Source organism: Pinus tabuliformis, chromosome 5_2, assembly GCF_031772625.1.
Source record: "Pinus tabuliformis cultivar Carrire ecotype Pingquan chromosome 5_2, CPIR1, whole genome shotgun sequence".
Classification (NCBI taxonomy): Eukaryota; Viridiplantae; Streptophyta; class Pinopsida; order Pinales; family Pinaceae; genus Pinus; species Pinus tabuliformis.
Window position 1 is genome coordinate 455,627,277 of NC_142306.1, and position 20,645 is coordinate 455,647,921.

The following is a 20,645-nucleotide window of genomic DNA, read 5'->3' on the forward strand; positions in this document are numbered from 1 at the left end:
AACTGGAGAAAAAAGTCTCATCATAGTCCTCTCCCTCTTTCTCGGAGAATCCTCTAGCCATGAATTGTTGATTTGAGGTAGCACTAGATGTGCTCTAGTCATGAAAATTGGTGGAGAGGCTAAAGCAAATGAGATCTCCAAGACCCAGAAATGTTTTGGGCAGATTCTAACCGGTTTGGGAGATATTAAAATAATTAATATTTTTAATGGAGTTCCTAAGTCTAAAGTTTAAACTTAGGAAAAATAAAATATTAATGGGTATTACTATAAAACTGGGTTAGAAGGTTCCAAAATTCATGGATCAAGCCAAATCTAATCTTAGTCGTTGATCAGAGATTTAATCTTGGTCGTTGATGGACCAACAAGAAAGATATAAGAGGAGGCTTGAGGGTCAGTTGGAGAACACACTAGAGTGATCAGTCATTTGATTTTCTAGAGCAGGGTTTGCTAAGAGACATCGAGTCAATGATCAGAGTTGCAGCGAGGCGCAGTGAGTACGAGGCAGAGAAGCAGAGATAGTGCCAGAAGACCAGTGCAGAAGCAGAGAGGCAGATGTAGAGCCAGAGGGAGCCACACAAAGGCTAGCAGGGACTGTGCAGAGGCCAGAAGGGCCTGCATCATCCACGCAGAGGCTGCAGGAGTGATACAAAGAGCCAGAAAGGTTGTGCAGAGCCTCAGAGGGCTGATGCAGAGGGTTTCAAGCTGACGCAGAGGCCAAGAGGGCTGACTCAGTGCTTCAGATTGTGCTGGAGAAGGTTTCGTGGAGCAAACTTGTCGAATATCTACTTTCGAAGAGTGGTATTACTGCTAGGTTATTTTTCTCTGTCAAGTGAGCCAGTTTGGCACCCAATTGTACTCAAGGAAAACCTGCATAATAATAAAACCCTCAAAACTATTGCATCGGTTTTCCCAAGTTGGGCTTTTCCAGGGAAGTTTGTCCAAAAACAATGGTGTCACTTGTGTGTTTGTCTATTTCTTTCAGTTGCTGATCTATAGATGGTTGAGACTGTATTGTGTTTATTTCAGTGTTTATATGATTAAATAACTCGTTAGTAATTAAACAAGTAGGGGAAATAAACCAGAGAATACAGATAAAAATTTTAATGGGTAATACTTAGAAATTTCAATATGAACCGTCCCCTGTATTTGTCAATGCTCCCATCTGCAACATGCTTAATCATATATATCTAATTGGAAGTCACTATTGACTTCCCTCCGGGCCTTGGCACAATTTCCCAAACATCATTCTTTATGATTGATTGGTACTCATTCATTGCTTCCTTCCACATGTGTTGATTGGTTGCCTCTTCATATGTGGAAGGTTCTTCATCAATGAGTTTTGTCATGAGAGTTGCATAGCTAGAGAACCTTTTAGGATCAACTGTGGGTGAAGCTTTTAGAAGAAAACGAGGATCAAGGTAAAATGATCTGAGCCATTGATTAGGATCTAATCTAGGTCATTGGTTCTCAACAGAAGGATTATAAGAGGAGGCTTGATGGGAATTTAGAAGACACATCGAGTGGAGATCAGAAGATCGAATTTCTAAAGCACATCAGTTGTAAGAAGAGGAATTCGAAGTGATATTTTGCATTGAGGGGCAACGATAGTATCTGGAGGGAAGTTTTCCTAGGCTAGAGAGTACAAAGCAGAGAGGGCAGAACGACGTTCAAAGACGCTGACGTTGGGACTCGCAGAGCTACATTGTGGCAACACAGATCTTGAGAGGGAGATCGAATTCCTACTAAGGAAATCGAGTTTCAGAAGCCGAGAGCCGGGGTGTGGAGACCGGGAGTCTAAGAACTGAGGTTTCCAGCTAGCAGAGGATTAGAAGGAGGGGTAGCGCAATCCCAGCAGAGGTGACACAGAGACTGCGTGGGGTTGACGTAGTTTTGCACAAGGCAGAGGCACATTTCCAGCAAGATCAGCCGGTTCTTCGACTGACAAGGTGAGATTATCTCACTATTTGTTTTGCCCAGTTTCTCTTTGTATCAGATAGTCAGTTGGGCATCCAACGAATTGTACTTAGAATTAATACTACTTAATAATAAAACACTCAGTTGCTGCACCGGTTTTCCTGCAATGGGTTTTTCCGGGGATATTTGTCCAAAAATAACTGTGTAATGTGTTGTGTATTTCTTTCTTGCTCAGTTTCTTGTTTTCGCTTATAATTTAATTAGTGAAGACTGTAGTGTATTAGTTTCGATGTTTCCTGTAGTAAACAGTAAATAATTTGTTCAGTAATTAACAAATAGAATGAACTTAATCAGTTATTGCAGTGGTGATTCAGGTAATCGAATTTTCACATTGCGGATGAGGAATTAGAATTTGGTGGAGCCCACAAGGAAAAGGGGCCAACAAGCATAAATAAGAGAGGACCACATTTTGGGGGCTTTTGACAAATTGAATTTTTGAACTACTCTTGAGTTGTTTAGCCAAGAATACCAGTGTTTCTTAGCAGAAGGAGTTTCTGGGAGGAGATTCCAACTCTTCCTTCAGGGAACCTAAGTGTCATCCTAGGAGAGTGTTAAAATTGGCAACTAGGGCCAAACTCCATGTGGGTCATCTTATTTATGGTAGCTGATATTTTTCTTGGATCCCTCTCATCGAGAGGTGTAGGATTGATCTAAAGATCATCCAATTCCAATAAGTATTCATGGAGTTATGAATTTAATTGTGTTATAAGACAATTCGTCAAAGTTGGCCAGCGACTAAACTACCCCCACTTGTGCTCAACGTTTTAGTATAAATAGAGGTGGCCTTCAAGTCATTTTGACATACTCACACTCTTGTGATCTCTCTCTCTCTTCATTTTGTTTTTGGTTTTGATGAAGGAGAGATCTAGAGGGAGTGCCCTAGGCTAAACGTTGCCCTAATGAAGAAGCCCTAATGCAGTCAATGAAGAAGCCTTAACACAATCATGGAGGAGACTTCTATAGCGCAGCAAGGAGAAGTTCTAACTGCCCTAAACACAAGTCTAGGAGACCCTAAGTAGTTGTCCTTAAAATCCCTAAACGATGTCCTAGGAAAAGATATCTAACCACAGAGAAAGGAGGGTCATGTTGTGCCCTAGCCGCAGAGAATAGGACTAACGCAGCACTATAGACGCAAATGAATGATGTATAAAGGGGGCCTCAACGTGCCCTACCCACAGCCAAGGATGAGGCCTAATTATACGTGGAAGAAAGGCCCTAAACGCTGATGTATGAGGCTAAATCCGTAGTTCAGTTTGTGCCCTAGTCACTATCCAGGTGTGCCCTAACCGCAGGCCTTATGCCACAGCAATAAGAACTATTTTAGGATCATTTGGAAGAGTGTTGGGCGGCCACAATCAAGAGGAGAAATGACATAGCAAGCCACAGCAAATAGAGGAAGGCCGAAGTTGTTGATGAGGGATAGAATTCCCAGAAAATGCAACATAGGGTCTCCTCTCTTAGAAGGGTAGCCGCAGTAAAGGAGAGAACTTCTGCGCAGATTGAAGGGTTGTTGTAAATACCCTAACCAGTCCAAGATTGCTACAATCAAGGACCCTAGAACTGTGAGCTGAAGAAAGTGTTAAGGGCTGCCATATGCCCCGAACAACAGTGTTTTGGGCATGACCGTTAGGTACAGCTGTTACAGCGGTAAAACTAGGACAGCTAGGCAATGGTACATACATATTTAGAGCAACACAAGTATGTTGCGACAGCAGCAATGTTGGATTGTTGGGATAACAAGCCGTGATGGGACAGCAGTACTAGTAGCATCGATATTGTGCCACAATGTTCAATGGGACAACACAATGATGAGGCAGTGGCACAATGGGACAGCAATGACATTGTGCAACAGTGACACAATGGGACAGCCATGACATTGTGAAACAGTGGCACATTGGGATAGCAAGCATGGACAGCATGGTGTAATATGGCAGGCATGGATAGCATGGCAAGCATGGTGCAGCATGGATAGTTGTGGCAAGCACATGAGACATGTTGTATGACAACATGGTTCAACAATGGCACATAGGACAGTAGTGCAGCATAGGGTGCAGCATTGTGCAACACGATGAGGCGCAATATAATGACGAGATGCAGCACAATGATAAGTGAAGGAGTCACCTTGGAGAATCAGTTGAAGCAACATGTCTTCAACTAATCTCATGTATCATCTTCTTAGAGATGATCTATGCTCTTATCTAGATAAGTCAAAGTGTTGACTTTTGTTGTAAATATACTATCTCTCTTTCTCTCTCTCTCTGCTGAACTATTGAAGAACATATAAGAAGAATTGATCAAGGTTTCCCCACATTGGGGTTTTTCCCTGACTAGCACCACATCTTGTGTCCTCTTGTCTTGGCTTGTCTTCAGTGATTTATGTTTATGTTCTATCTGCAGTTTATTTTAATGCTGATGTGATTGCCAATCTGGAAAAGATATTGAGCTAACTGTGAAAATTGAAATAAATTGCTCTAAGCATAGAACATACCTAAAATTAACATGGTATCAGAGTTGAGGTGAAGACAAAGCCCAAGCAAGAGTGAAAGAGCAACCATCGAAGACAGCTGGGAAAGAACAAAAGGATCAGTGGATTCCTCATCCCTCTTCAAATTCGCCAAGGGTGAAGTCGAAGCAGAGAACATTATCAGAATGGCGCAGTGGAAGCTTCTGATGGCCTACCTAAAGACCACTTCATTAGGAAGTCCAGATCTAAGGGTGGAAAGAAAGACAAATGCCTTGTTTGTAATAAGTTCGGCCACTATGCGAAGGAGTGTCTGAATGGCAGGGACACATCTCTTGATGAAGATAACAATCATTCCAGGGACATCTTCAATGATCAAGGGAATGACAAGTAATGCAGGTCATCAAGGAAAGGTTTCAGGGTGGCATTCATCAATGGAAAGTTACGTGTTTGAAAACAGAATTTTCTAAGATGCTTTTACTCATGGGTTCAGGGTTGGAAATCTATATCAAGTTGCAGGATGGTCCATTGGGGACCATGTCAATTGTCACATCTCATCTATAGCACTAGAAGTCTACTTATTATGGGGCCCTACCCGATGTGAGTCAGATGGAAACAGGGATGCTTGAATTCAATAATAACATGAAGGTACATGTCTGAGATGTACCGAAAGAAAATATTACAAGGGGACCATTCCCCTCATGTAACAGGTCCACAGGTTTGGAACAACCCGAGGGGTTTGAGATTCATGATCGGGAATCTCATGTGTGCAGGTGGAAGAAAGCCCTCTATGGCTTGAAGCAAAACACCCCAGGCGTAGTATGAGAGCATTGGTAGCTGTCTAATGAAGCTAAGATTCACTAAGAGTGAAGTCGATCCAAACCATTGCTCGAACGTTGTGGATGATAGACCTCTCATAGCGGCACCTTCTGAGGACGACCTATTTCTGACAGGTGCAAACCCTCTCATTTGCAGAAGTAAGAGGGAGTTGGATTCTGGATGTGGAACGGTAAATTGCAAGCCTTGACTACCTCGAGGATCTTAACTTTCAAAAGTTATATGGTAGTGATGCTAGACCAGATTTGGTAAATACCTCTGAGTTTCATAAACTCATTCACGATGGTGTTCATAGTGAACTTCCGTCCCGACATATGATTTGCAGTTAGTATGATGAGCTCATATATGGTTGAGCCTCACTGGATTGGTGCCAAGAATCTTCTGAGATATCTTCGGGGCACATCTCTCATGGATTGAGATACACTGCCGGAAATATGACGCTGCATGATTGTTCGAATGCTGACTAGGCAGGCAGTGTGGATGATCTCAAGATCACTTCTGAGTGCTGATTCTCTTTGGATTCTGCTCAATATCCTGGATGAGCAAGAAGCAGAAGACGGTTTCTTTGAGCACCGTTGAGACTGAATACATAGGTGCGAGTAATAAGTATGACCTCGTGACAATTTGCCTGGTTGCGAGAGCTCTTCAGTGAGTTGTTTGTACACATGATGGATACCACTGTGATCTTCTGTGTCAACTAGGGGGGGGATTCGATTGTTGAGGAATCCTGTATTCTATAATTGCTCCAACATATAGACATCAAATACTACCTTATCTGGGATATTGTACATCGATGAGCAAGGAGGCTCCATCACATTGAGAATGATGTATAGGTCGCAGACATTTTGTCTAAGCCCTGGGGAAAGGTCAAATTTGTGACTTTCCCAAACGACTTGGAGTCGTTAAGAGACCTTCTTATAATGGTCCTGCATGTCGCATGCATTGAGCTCAGGGAGCTCCGGGGGGCTTGTGGTACTTACTGGAGCAACACGCGACCATAGGGAGACTCGCCCTCCCCTAATGGTGCGCTGTGTACAGGGTGAATGGCTCAACCTTCCCCTGTGATATCCCGAGGTGACTTAGGGACGGGATGAATGGTTCTCCTGTCGAGGCATCCTACCCATGTAGTCTAGGACTCATGGGAAGTACCTCTCATCTGGCCAATGAGCAGGAAAATGGGGTTAGGGACCATAGCAGTACTATCAATGGACACATCTTTGTATCTATTGTACTCCCTATGCTAGGATGACCTCCATTGATCTGGGATCAATGACACTGATCTAGGATTAGTATGAGTGGTTTGAGACACTCTCTTGTGATATTGATCTGGGATCAATGAAATTGACTTCGGGTCAGTAAGAGTGGTATGACACACTCTCTTCATATGGAACTGACTTCGGGTCAGTAGAGAATGGCATGAGACATTCTTGATCAATTCTTCTTCTTCATGGTTCAGCAGAGCAGTGCAGGGCACTGATGGCAGAGATAGTACAGTCAGACATATGGATCAGCAGATGGAATTCTCCCTAGTTGAGAGGGAGTGTTAAAATTGGCAACTAGGGCCAAACTCCATGTGGGTCATCTTATTTATAGCAGCTGATATTTTTCTTGGATCCCTCTCATCGAGAGGTGTAGGATTGATCTAAAGATCATCCGATTCCGATAAGTATTCATGGAGTTATGAATTTAATTGTGTTATAAGACAATTCGTCAAGGTCGGCCAGCAACCAAACTGCCCCCACTTGTGCTCAACGTTTTAGTATAAATAGAGGTGGCCTTCAAGTCATTTTGACACACTCACACTCTTGTGATCTCTCTCTTCATTCTGTTTTGGGTTTTGATGAAGGAGAGATCTAGAGGGAGTGCCCTAGGCTAAACGCTGCCCTAATGAAGAAGCCCTAACGCAGTCAATGAAGAAGCCTTAACACAGTCATGGAGGAGACTTCTATAGTGCAGCAAGGAGAAGTTCTAACTGCCCTAAACGCAGGTCTAGAAGAGACCCTAAGCAGCTGTCCTTAAAATCCCTAAACGTTGTCCTAGGAAAAGACATCTAACCGCAGAGAAAGGAGGGTCATGTTGTGCCCTAGCCGCAGAGAATAGAAGGACTAACGCAGCACTATAGACATAGATGAATGATGTATAAAGGAGGCCTCAACGTGCCCTAGCCGCAGCCAAGGATGAGGCCTAATTATACATGGAAAATAGGCCCTAAATGTTGATGTATGAGGCTAAATCCGCAGTTCAGTTTTTACCCTAGTCACTGTCCAGGTGTGCCCTAACCGCAGGCCTTATGCCACAGCAATAAAGATTGTTTTAGGATCATTCGGAAGAGTGTTGGGCAGCCACAGTCAAGAGGAGACTTGATATATCAAGCCACAGCAAACAGAGGAAGGCCGAAGTTGTTGATGAGGGATAGACTTCCCAGAAAATGCAGCATAGGGTCTCCTCCTCTCTTAGAAGGGCAGCCGCAATAAAGTAGGGCACTTCTAGGCAGATTGAAGGGTTGTTGGAAGTACCCTAACCAGTCCAAGATTGTTGCAGTTAAGGACCCTAGAAATGTACGCTGAAGAAAGTGTTAAGGGCTACCATATGCTCAGAACAACAGTGTTTTGTGCATAACTGTTAGGTACAGCTGTTACAACAGTAAAACTAGGATAGCTAGGCAATGGTACATACATATTTAGAGCAACGTAAATATGTTGGGACAGCAGTAATGTTGGATTTTTGGGATAACAAGCCCTGATGGGACAGGAGTACTAGCAGCAATGATATTGTGCCACGATGTTCAATGGGATAGCACATTCATGAGGCAGTGGCACAATGGGACAGCAATGACATTGTGCAGCAGTGGCACAATCGGACAGCCATGACATTGTGCAGCAGTGGCACAATGGGACAGCAAGCATGGACAACATGGTGCAACATGGAAAGCATGGATAGCATGGCAAGCATGGTGCAGCATGGCAAGCATGGACAGCATGGATAGTTGTGGCAAGCACATGAGACATGTTGTATGACAACATGGTTCAACAGTGGCAAATAGGACAGCAATGCAGCATAGGTTGCAGCATGGTGCAGCATGATGACGAGATGCAGCACAATGATAGGTGAAGGAGTTACCTTGGAGAATCAATTGAAGCAGCATGTCTTCAACTGATCTCATGTATCATCTTCTTAGAGATGATCTATGCGCTTATCTAGATAAGTCAAAGTGTTGACTTCTGTTGTAAGTGTACTCTCTCTCTCTCTCTCTCTCTCTCTCTTTTGAACTATTGAAGAACATATAAGAAGAATTGATCAAGGATTTCCCCACATTGGGGTTTTTCCCTGGCTAGCACCACATCTTGTGCCCTCTTGTCTTGGCTTGTCTTCAGCGATTTATGTTTATGTTCTATCTGCAGTTTACTTTAATGTTGATGTGATTGCTAATCTGGAAAAGATATTGAGCTAACTGTGAAAATTGAAATAAATTGCTCTAAGCATAGAACATACCTAAAATTAACAGAGAGCAATTGGTGATTGGTTTCAGCCTTCAGGCATTTGGAAAAGCAGATCCGCGGATTTTTCTTCAAGCCAAGGCATGCTTTCTCCAAGGACGCAAAGGCAACTCGTGGGGTTTAAATGGGAGCACTGAATTAGGGAGTTGAAGGGAGGAAATTCGCAGCCAATCCATCATCGGACAGAGCAGAAATTTTAGAAGAATTTCCAGGGTCAGTTCAGCCACATTTTGGGAGAGACAAGCAGCTGAAATTGAGGGCCTACGCAGAGGCAGTTTGGGCATTTCTGCACCAGATTGGGATTTGCTTCTGTTGGGAGTTTGGGAGCTGGAAATTCATTGGGTGATGAGGGGAAATTTCCCTTAGGAGTTGGGAGAAATTTGGAGGTGGATTTCAGGTCTATTACGACAGAAAACTTTTGTAGCTATTTGGCAGCCAGTTCAGAGGAGTAAGCTTATAATTGGGGTCTCAAGTGGTCAGTAAAAGTTCTCCAAACTCTTTCTGGGTTTTTGTAGGTTTGGTGAAAGGAGTCCGGGGTTAATTTCGCAAAATTTTATGGGCAGTATTTTTGACAGAAATCAGCGTTCCAGTCAGCAACCAGCAACAGAAATTACTGAAAGAGGGCACAGTTCACTCTGGGACCGTTTCCACTACTTGGGTCCGTGTGATATTTCTGAGTTTTGTTGAAGCTAGTGTGGGGAGACTACATTTAATTTTGCCTAATTTTTGGAGTAGACTTGAGGGCTGAAATCTCAGCGCACCTGCAGCAGCAGTGGCAGTAATTTTTTGGGTCAATGCAGAGGTTTTTGGTGGAGTCGTTCCAGCACTTGGTCATCACAATTCCAACCTGGGTTTTGACTAGCTTGTTGTAGCAATCCTAGGTTCCTCATTCCATACTCATTTATACTCCATTTTGCTCAGAAATAATTAAAATGGCTCAGAGTTTTGGTGCATTTCCTCTTGTATTTTTATTTTCTCTGTATGTGTTGAATTTCCTAGTTGTTATAGTGCAAATTTCTGTTATTCAATTAATATGTCCGTTAGGAATATTACATAAATCAAGTGATGCATAAAGATCCACAAGAATTGGCTTGTATGATCATACATTACTTTTTCTAGGTTCATGTCTATGAAATTACCTTGAAATGTAAGTTGCAGACCTCTAAATGATTCAACTCAGATATTTACTTTTCTATTTACTTGTGATCTTCATCCGGCAAAGAATGAAATTGACGATACAAATGATGCAACACTCTTAATAGTATTTTCTATATGGTGAGCATGGTCAACAGACCTGCTGTATAATTTCACATGTGGCTTCTCTTGAATTACAGCAGTTTAAATTATGATGACAAATATGATACTCCAAAAGATATATAATAGTTGATGTGGTGATATAATGTCATGTTCGCATATTCCAAGGCAACAATTTGTTCTTGGCCTTGCTAGATATAACTTTGCAATCATACCATAATCCTAAGAAGAGGTCAGCATCTAAGCTAAGTAAAACTTCCACTAATTCTGCACAACAACCTTACAATCAAACATAGGGAATCCCCCCTAAGGCTAGAAAATCACACCCCTAAACCTAGAAGTGAGGGGCAAGGCTACCAAGGTGACAGTAAGGGGCTTGCCTGTTAGTTTTCTTAGGTTCCCCCCTTGGTGAGGTTGGGACTCTTCTCTAGGGAGAATCCAACTGATAACAGTCCCCAATACCTGCCCAAAGCTAAAGGCAAGACCTAATCAAGAGGGCTTATTTCCATCTTAATGAGAAAAGAATATTGAAAAACAGAATTTCTTGTTACAAGGACGAAAAATAAACTGGAGTGGCATAGCCCATTAAAAATTAAAAAATAAGAAAATTCATAATTAAAATATATATATATATATAGATATATATAGTAGCTCACCTAATAAAATCTATCATTCATAGGCATTCATATTTTGGCTCTCCAAAACATTAAACACACAGAAATAAGAAGAAATTCCACGGGATTAACCTGAAATTCAGCATCATGTAAATTTGTGTATAGCTAAGAAGGCCTGTATCACATGGCTTGTAAAACTTCAGTTGTATGCCTGGTTAATGTAAAAAAATATTTACTTTCCATTTTAAAACTTCAATATAAGCTGAAAGGCACCAAGAAGGATAGCATACCTTGCATTTGGACCCATGCCTGCATTGAGGACGAATAGAACATTTTCTGGGACACCTGGGTGGCTTCAGTCCCCTTTCTGCTCCACAGGGAACCTGAAAATTCGTCAATGCAGAGAGCTATAAAGAAAAACAAAAGAAGATTTGCATCCTTAAGACAAATTTATAGCAAATAGTAATTAAAATGATGAGAGAAAACAGACATTATTCAAGTTTGCAAACTTCTTGAGAAGAAATTAATAGATTTCCATTCTCCAAAAGATGATGGAGAAATTCATTCGTTTCGAACCCCAACATATTTTAGCCATTATTTAAGGATGGATTGAAGTAAAGGATTGTCAAACTAAGCAGGCTGTGAAGGAAGAAAAGGCATACAAGTTCGAGTGCTCCTAGAAATATATTTGACCTAAACAGATCAGGATGCCCTGCTATGAGGAATTTTTGTCCCAAGCTTAACCATGTTCCAAGTTTATCAGGTAAGAAACATCAACTAACTTTTACTATCTGGATCAAAGGAATAAGAGCACAATGAGAGGTCAATTTATGAGCATAGGCAAGGGAGAGCACTCAAGCGGGGGGATTCACCTAGGTACAGGAGAACATACAAGGGTCATACAGTAGGGAGAAGATATATAAGGGGAAGACATGAACCCTAACCCACGTGTTAAATCTTATAGAGATGCCATGGTTGACTTGCTAGATAGATGAACCACTTCTTTGGAGGGTTTTGGAATAGGTTGAGGATGATTTCTATTGTTTCGTAGCTGAAGCCTTTTCTTCTGGATTTCTATCTGAATCTCTTAATCAAGGTCTTACTAAGTTAATTCTGAAAAATGAAGCTAGGGACAACATTGGGGGTTAGAGGCCTATTACCTTGTTCAACATGGCTTATAAGATCCTTGTGGCGGAAGTGGTTCTTCTATGTAGGATGCGGACAGAAAGGTTGTTCAAAATGAACAGACAAGATTTGTGCATGGTAAATTCATTTTAGACACAGTGATCTCTGTTACCTACCAAAATTGATAACCAAATACAAGGAAATTTTTCTTCTACATTTGACAGCCATCCTGACAGCCAGCCAGCCAACAGCCCCTGATATTCACTTTTAGATGATGATAAGCCATATGTCTCAACTATCTGCATCAACCACATACCTCTCACCATCCAGCATTTCCACTTCGATGAAGGTAGGCTGTTATTCAAAAGGTGCTTTGATCATTTTGCTATCGGGTAATTATGCTTGTTTGTTTCAGGCATTTAGTAGAAATAAAGGAGAGATCTAGAAGATTGACCGATCTTTACTGTAAATCTGTTCTCTAACCTCACCAGGGCGGGTAATTTTTAGCACTAGTCCAGTAGGACCTCCCTTGAGGCCTTAGGGTTATAGGAGGTGCACTACTTCGAAACCCCAGATTGAGATTACATGTTCATTTTCTGTTACATCAGACTTAACACTTTCCATGCCACATTACAAATCTGTTCTCTAACCTCACCAGGGCGGGTAATTTTTAGCACTAGTCCAGTAGGACCTCCCTTGAGGCCTTAGGGTTATAGGAGGTGCACTACTTCGAAACCCCAGATTGAGATTACATGTTCATTTTCTGTTACATCAGACTTAACACTTTCCATGCCACATTACAAGCCCATTATACCACCTCCATTCTTCAGGTCTAACTTGTTATTGGTTCATTGGGATTTGGCACCGACATGTCCACACTCCTTGAGTAAGTACGGAAAACATTGCCCAAGAGGTTGATACAACTAAAAGAATGGAAAAGCACATCATGGCCACAATGAAAGAAAAAGAGGAAAATCAAAATGTAAAAGATGGTCGAGGCACAAATCAGAGCGTGGGCAAAAGCCTAGCATGAGTTCCTAAGAACATGTTGAGATTGCAACAAGATGATGGAGCTTAGTGAAAAGAGTCGCCTTCACTAAGTGGGCCCGCAGGCTATTTTTGGCGCAAGTCTATTTTTAGACTATGTCTATTTTTAGACATATGGATCATGTCTATGTTTATGGATGATTGATCAAGTTGGGAAAAATAGATGGACTTCTATTTTTGATGAAAGTGTGAGTGATCACAGTGTGAGTGATCAAGTCTATTTTTAGACTGGCTGTCAAAAATAGAAAAGTCAAATATTATTATCTCACAATAATATTTGGACTATAAACTTAATCTTATTCTCTTGGAGCACTTCAGTTTGAGCTACGGAAGTGGCACATGCAGCTGTCAGAAGGAAATTCGTTTTTCTTATGAGTCAGTTGAGTTGTTGCATGCATGACTTCAGTTAGAACTCAAGTGAGTTGAGTTTAGTGGACTGGAGGTACAGTTGATGGAGTTGTGTTCAATTTAACTTAGTTAAACTGGTTGTAGTTAGTCTAACTGCAGATAGACTAATGATGAGTTGATAAACTAATTATTAACTCATAATACAACTAAAGAATACATCAGTTAACTCAGTTGCATGTCAGTGCATGTTCAGTTCAACAGGGACAGGTGGTAGAGAATCAGATTGCTATCAGTTGTGACTATAGTTGTGCACCAGATCTTGCACAATCAAAGGATTGAGTATGCCAATGAGTTTGCTCACGTATTTGGCCCGCATTTTAGCCTTTGCTCACGTCCACAAAGAGTGAGTGACTATTTTGCAGGTGAAAATCGAGTTTGGGAAGCTATTCTCATCAGTTCTTGAGCAGGTATTGAGCAGTGGAGGCAGGCAAGCAGTGGAAGAGATTTGGAGATCAGATCTGAGCTGTATTGTGTGTAACAGAGGTGGAGATACTTGTGAGAAGTATTATGCTGTGTAATGTTACATGACTCAATCATTAATATACAGATAGTGTGGGGTTTTTAGCGAGATGCTTTCCCCGTGATACATACTGTGTTAATGTGTGAATGCTCTTGATGTTTTATTGTTATTGATGCTGCTATATTCTTGATCAACGTAGAGGAGCTTATGTATTGTGTATGTTTTCCGCATTAGTACATGATCAGGATAATCTCCATTGAATATGTGTTAAATTATTCAAAATTTCTACATGGTATCAGAGCTAGATAATTGTAGAAAAAGTTTCTACATGGTATCAGAGCTAGATAATTGTAGAAAAATTTCTACATGGTATCGGAGCAGCTTGATTTGTAGAAGAGATTTTTACAGGATATCAAGCGAGGGTTGATCGGAAGCAGTTGAGTTGGTTGCTGGTGGAATTCGAATTTGCAACAGTGTTTTCTTGGTGACAACGCAGCAATGTCTTTCAACGGATTGCGATTGGAGTATGCTCTTGAGGGCAGCTCAAACTATATTGCATGGAAGGACAGAATGGAGGCAGTATTGGATGATAACGGGCTGAAGGAATTCATAGATACGGATATCCCAAAGCCTACTGATGCTACTCAAGCTGATGCTTGGCAAAAGAAGATCGCAAAATGTCGAAGAATTCTGTTGGAGGGCGTGAAGGATCACATTGTGTCCAGCCTCCATGGAAAGGCTACTCCATATTTGATGTGGAAATCATTAACAGAATTATTCCAAAGCAAGAGCGATCAGAGGAAGCTGGCGCTCAAAGATAAACTCAGAAACATCAAATGCGAGAAGGGAGACAGTATTCCCAAGTATCTCACGAAGTTCACTCAGTGTCGAGATGAGCTGGGAAGTGTGGGGGTTACTGTCGATGATGAGGACTTGGTGAGCTTGGCTCTCCTTGGTCTTCCGAAGAGTTGGCATTCCTATCAGGACTCTGTCAATGGTCGGGAGAAGTTGCCAGGATGGGAAAGACTATGGTCAGATCTCGTGCAGGAGGAGATCAGGCGGAGTACCAGGGACGGATCTTCGTCAAAGGGAGCTGATGAAGAGAATTGCGCTTTGGCTGCCAAAGCAAAGAAAGGGAAGAGCAAGAAAGCTTCTCAATCTGGTGCGAAAGGCAAGAAGCAGGATATGTCCAAGGTGAAGTGTTTTCACTGTCACCAGCATGGACACTATGCCACAAATTGTCCGCAGAAGAAGAAGAACAAGCAAGCTGTTGGATCTGCAGGGGGAGAGGCCTTAGCTTCTCAGTTTGAGCTTGATTTTTCATTGATCGCATGCTTGTTTCAAGTGTGATGGGATCAGTGTGGTTCTTGGACAGTGGTGCGTCTTTTCACATGACGAGAGATAGAGATTTGTTCTCTGATCTGGAGGACAAAGATCTTGGAGTGCACATCGAGATGGGCGATGATGGTAGATACAGTGCGACCGGTATCGGTACCATTTCCTTTGAGAGGGAGTCTGGTAAACCCTTTGTATTGAAGGAAGTCATGCATGTTCCAGGATTGAAGAAGAATCTCATCTCAGTGGCGACGTTAGATGACAAGGGGTATGATGTTGTTTTCAGCGAGGGAAAGGCCTTCCTGCGCAGCAAGACAACTGGTGAGACCCGGAAGATAGGGGTTCGAGTGAGGAACCTTTATCAGTTGCATGTAGATGGATGCGCAGCAATGGCAGGCAAGGCAGAAGGATTGGTGAGCCGGGATGATGGCGAGTTGTGGCACAGGAGATTGGGTCACCTTCACCATGGAGCCTTGAAGATACTGCAGCAGATCACTACAGCGCTTCCTAAAGGCACACTTGCGCAGTTAGATCAGTGCAAGGGGTGTACTTTGGGGAAGTTTGTGAAATCCACCTTTCACGAGAAGGATAGTCGCGCCACGACGATCCTTGAGAGAATTCACACAGACGTGTGTGGACCTTTCTCAGTTGCTTCGACAGCAAAACACAGGTATTATGTGATTTTTGTTGATGATTTCTCTCGTAAGTGCTGGATCTTCTTCATGCAGAAGAAGAGCAAGACATATTCAAAGTTCTGTGAATTCAAAGCACTGGTCGAGAAGGAGTCGGGGAAGAAGGTGAAGGCTCTTAGGAGCGATAATGGTGGTGAATACATCTCGGACGAGTTCAAGGATTTCTGCAAGGCAGAAGGGATTCGTAGAGAGCTCATAGCTCCCCATAACCCACAGCAGAACGGGGTAGCTGAGCGGAAGAACAGAACGATTGTGGGTGCTGCACGGGCAATGTTGCATGATCAGGGCCTACCCCTTCACTTGTGGGCGGAAGCATGCAATACAGCAGTTTATGTGCAGAACCGTTGTCCTCATAGGATACTTGGCATGAGTACACCCGAGGAGGCTTATTCTGGTAAGAAGCCTGATCTTTCTCATTTGAGGATTTTTGGTGCTAACGTTTACATGCATGTGACGAAGGATGCCAGAAAGAAGTTGGAGCCGACTGCAGAGGTTGGGATATTTGTGGGGTACACTGATACGCCCCACAACTATCGTGTGTATTTGCCAGACAGTGGTAAAACTGTTGTGCGACGGGATATAAAATTTCAGGAGGAGAAAGCCATGAAGTGTTCGCTTGAGAGGGAGCTACACTTGCATGCAGATGAGGAGCTATTAGTTCCTAAGGATGAGCTTCAGGACGTGGATCAGCCACAGGACGAGGTTCATGGAGTGGAAGAGACCACTCATGCAGCGCCAACCATCAAAGGGCGAAAGCGCTTGACAGAAGCTGAGCGACTGGCTCAAGATGCAGAGAAAGTTGTAGGACCACCTACAGCCCAACGCAGGCAGAGACAGTCACCTGATCGGTACACTGGATACATGGCTCTTATGAGCAAGTGTGTTGTGACTGAGCCATCCTCTTTCGAGGAAGCTGTGGAGGATCCCGCATGGGTAGACGCCATGGTGGAAGAGTATGATTCTATTGTCAGAAACAGTGCATGGGAGATTGTTCCTAGACCGGAAGGGAAATCAGTGGTGGGTTCGAGATGGATCTACAAAGTTAAGCAGGCAGCGGACGGGAGTGTGGAGAAGTACAAGGCAAGATTTGTTGCCCGAGGCTTTTCACAGATTGAGGGGATCGATTATGAGGAGACCTTTGCACCTGTCGCAAGGTATTCTTCCATACGGACGATTCTTGCTCTCTCAGCGCAGATGGGATGGCACATTCATCAGATGGATGTGAAGACGGCGTTCCTCAACGGAGTCATTGAGGAGGAGGTGTACATTGAGCAACCCGAAGGCTTTGAAGTCTTCAGCAGCGAGTCGCATGTGTGCAGGCTCAAGAGAGCGTTGTATGGGTTGAAGCAAGCACCACGTGCTTGGTACACACGGATAGACAGCTATTTCACAGGACTTGGATTCTCCAAGAGCGAGGCGGATCCGAACCTATACCAGATTGTGGTGGAGGGTAAGTTGCTTATCATTGTACTGTATGTTGATGATTTGATTCTAACGGGTGATGAGCTGTTGATACTGTCATGCAAGAAGGATCTTGCTACAGAGTTTGAGATGAAGGACTTGGGCCTCCTTCACTATTTCCTAGGATTGGAAATATGGCAGCGCAGTGGTGGACTGTTTGTTTCTCAGGGCAAGTATGCTCGGGAGATACTGGAGAAGTTCAACATGCATGGCTGCAAGCCTGTTGATACTCCTCTTCCTGGAGGTTGGAGGAAGGAGGATGCCACTTCGGGAGAAGAAGTGGATGCCACTGTTTATCGACAATTGGTGGGGTCGCTGATGTATTTGGTCAATACACGACCTGATATATGCTATGCAGTTAACCAGCTTTCACAAGCTATGGTTAAGCCTACAAAGCTCTTCTGGAAGGCGGGCAAGCATGTATTGCGCTACTTGAGAGGCACATCGGGATATGGTTTGTGGTACAGACAGGAGGATGAGGTGAAGCTATGTGGCTTCACGGATGCAGATTGGGCAGGGAGCCCAACGGACAGAAAGAGCACATCAGGAGGGGTCTTCAGTATCGGATCGACAGTAGTTTCTTGGTACAGCAGGAAGCAGAGATCTGTGTGGATGAGGATGATCTTGGTCGGGTTTTTCGGTTCCAAGCACATCAGGTACCATCATATCAGAGATTGTGTGCAGCGGAGGATCATGTTACTTTCGTACATTCCAACGGAGGATCAGGATGCTGATATTCTGACGAAGGCTCTCACCAGGAGCAAATTCGAGTACCACTGAGGCAGGATAGGGGTTGCTGATAATCCATATCTTGTCGAGAGGGAGTGTTGAGATTGCAACAAGATGATGGAGCTTAGTGAAAAGAGTCGCCTTCACTAAGTGGGCCCGCAGGCTATTTTTGGCGCAAGTCTATTTTTAGACTATGTCTATTTTTAGACATATGGATCATGTCTATGTTTATGGATGATTGATCAAGTTGGGAAAAATAGATGGACTTCTATTTTTGATGAAAGTGTGAGTGATCACAGTGTGAGTGATCAAGTCTATTTTTAGACTGGCTGTCAAAAATAGAAAAGTCAAATATTATTATCTCACAATAATATTTGGACTATAAACTTAATCTTATTCTCTTGGAGCACTTCAGTTTGAGCTACGGAAGTGGCACATGCAGCTATCAGAAGGAAATTCGTTTTTCTTATGAGTCAGTTGAGTTGTTGCATGCATGACTTCAGTTAGAACTCAAGTGAGTTGAGTTTAGTGGACTGGAGGTACAGTTGATGGAGTTGTGTTTAGTTTAACTTAGTTAAACTGGTTGTAGTTAGTCTAACTGCAGATAGACTAATGATGAGTTGATAAACTAATTATTAACTCATAATACAACTAAAGAATACATCAGTTAACTCAGTTGCATGTCAGTGCATGTTCAGTTCAACAGGGACAGGTGGTAGAGAATCAGATTGCTATCAGTTGTGACTATAGTTGTGCACCAGATCTTGCACAATCAAAGGATTGAGTATGCCAATGAGTTTGCTCACGTATTTGGCCCGCATTTTAGCCTTTGCTCACGTCCACAAAGAGTGAGTGACTATTTTGCAGGTGAAAATCGAGTTTGGGAAGCTATTCTCATCAGTTCTTGAGCAGGTATTGAGCAGTGGAGGCAGGCAAGCAGTGGAAGAGATTTGGAGATCAGATCTGAGCTGTATTGTGTGTAACAGAGGTGGAGATACTTGTGAGAAGTATTATGCTGTGTAATGTTACATGACTCAATCATTAATATACAGATAGTGTGGGGTTTTTAGCGAGATGCTTTCCCCGTGATACATACTGTGTTAATGTGTGAATGCTCTTGATGTTTTATTGTTATTGATGCTGCTATATTCTTGATCAACGTAGAGGAGCTTATGTATTGTGTATGTTTTCCGCATTAGTACATGATCAGGATAATCTCCATTGAATATGTGTTAAATTATTCAAAATTTCTACATGGTATCAGAGCTAGATAATTGTAGAAAAAGTTTCTACATGGTATCAGAGCTAGATAATTGTAGAAAAATTTCTACAGAACACAGTTCATAAGCACATGATGCTGCATTACATCTAAAGGAACCCTTGCATGCCTCAACCCTAATGAGTGATGAACTGTCTCATCCTGAGGGGTATATTAAATATTATATCATCAAGACCAAACTCTAACCCTTGAGATATGCATTGTAATACAAAACATTATCAAGAAGAAGTGAAAGGCACACTAGAGGAGTCGAAAAAGTAGGCCAAGCAGGGTAACTCATGCCTCCACTATTGCTCACTCCTTAAATTTATACACTTAGGATGTGGACTTCCCATCAACTAGTCCCCTTAACCATGGCACCTACCCATGGAGCCTTTTCCCGTCCATTTGCCATACATTTACACTAACACCTACTGATTGGGGTTCAACCTCAGAAATGCTAGTTCCCCTTAAGGGTTGGAAGCACCTAATAGGGTTGACCATTAGCCACTTCTATCATTGTAGGGAACTCCTTTATAGGACTTGGTCTAGTAAGATATCAGAAGGTGATCCAATTTTGAAGTATCAATATGCCCTTAACATCCAAGTTTGCTCCACTTAGATGATCATATGATCTTAGTCTTTAATGGATGGTTGCTTTCACATGAGCTCATGTTGGTCTTGTCAAGTGGTCCACAACAGCCCAAGCCATGAGGGCACCCACACCACAGGTACCCAAACCTTTCAGAGAGACAGATGACTTAGCAGATGCAGCATTTAGAGTGTTGGGCTTTATGATGACTTAAGTAGATGTTATGTGATTTTTTTCTTAAATTGCAGCAACTGGAAATTTATTCTTCTAGCTGATTAATTATGCAGTTTATTTGCTACAGCAAACAACAAATAAATCACACTGCAATTCTTCACAAATAAAATACACTGCAAAAATAAACAGGAACTGAGAAATATAGATGTGCACACACATAAAAAAATTGACAGTTATTTTTTGACAAACATCCCCAAAAAAACCCAATGCGGGAAAATTGGTGTAGTAGATGAGGGTTTTATTATTATGCAGCAGCGAAAATATGAGTACAATCTAGATACCAAAACTTGGCAATCCTCAGCGAGAAAATCTGGCAAAATTATTTAGGGTATTTCTCCCTCCTCCATGGCCAGTCATGGCACAACACTCAAAAAATTGGTCACCCAAAACCCCTACGCAGACCTCTACGCACATGTTAAGTAGCCTGTAACTCACACTCCTGGAATCTGCCTCTGAGTATGATGTTCTTCCTGCTGCTACTGCTGGAAGTGATCCTCTTACCCTCTAGAAAATTTTCCCAGCCTCTGGAAGTTGAATCGACCCGTTGCTCAGCCAAATCGATATGCCACATTGAAGCTGCATGCACAGTCCCTGCACAGCCTCTAGTGGAATAACTTCAGCCTCTTGATGCTTCTTCTCTGAAATTGGAAATCTTCCTTCGAACTCA

The 20,645-nt window shown here is 42.5% G+C and overlaps 1 protein-coding gene across 1 annotated transcript in view; it reads right to left on the minus strand.

Moving 5' to 3' along the window:
- LOC149159652 (NF-X1-type zinc finger protein NFXL2-like) overlaps positions 1-20,645 on the minus strand; it is a 304,457-nt gene that overhangs the window by 191,679 nt on the left and 92,133 nt on the right. Inside the window, exon 5 of the mRNA XM_089434378.1 lies at positions 10,928-11,020. Within this exon, the coding sequence (XP_089290504.1) occupies positions 10,928-11,020 (93 nt within the window). The remainder of the gene's footprint in view (positions 1-10,927; positions 11,021-20,645) is intronic.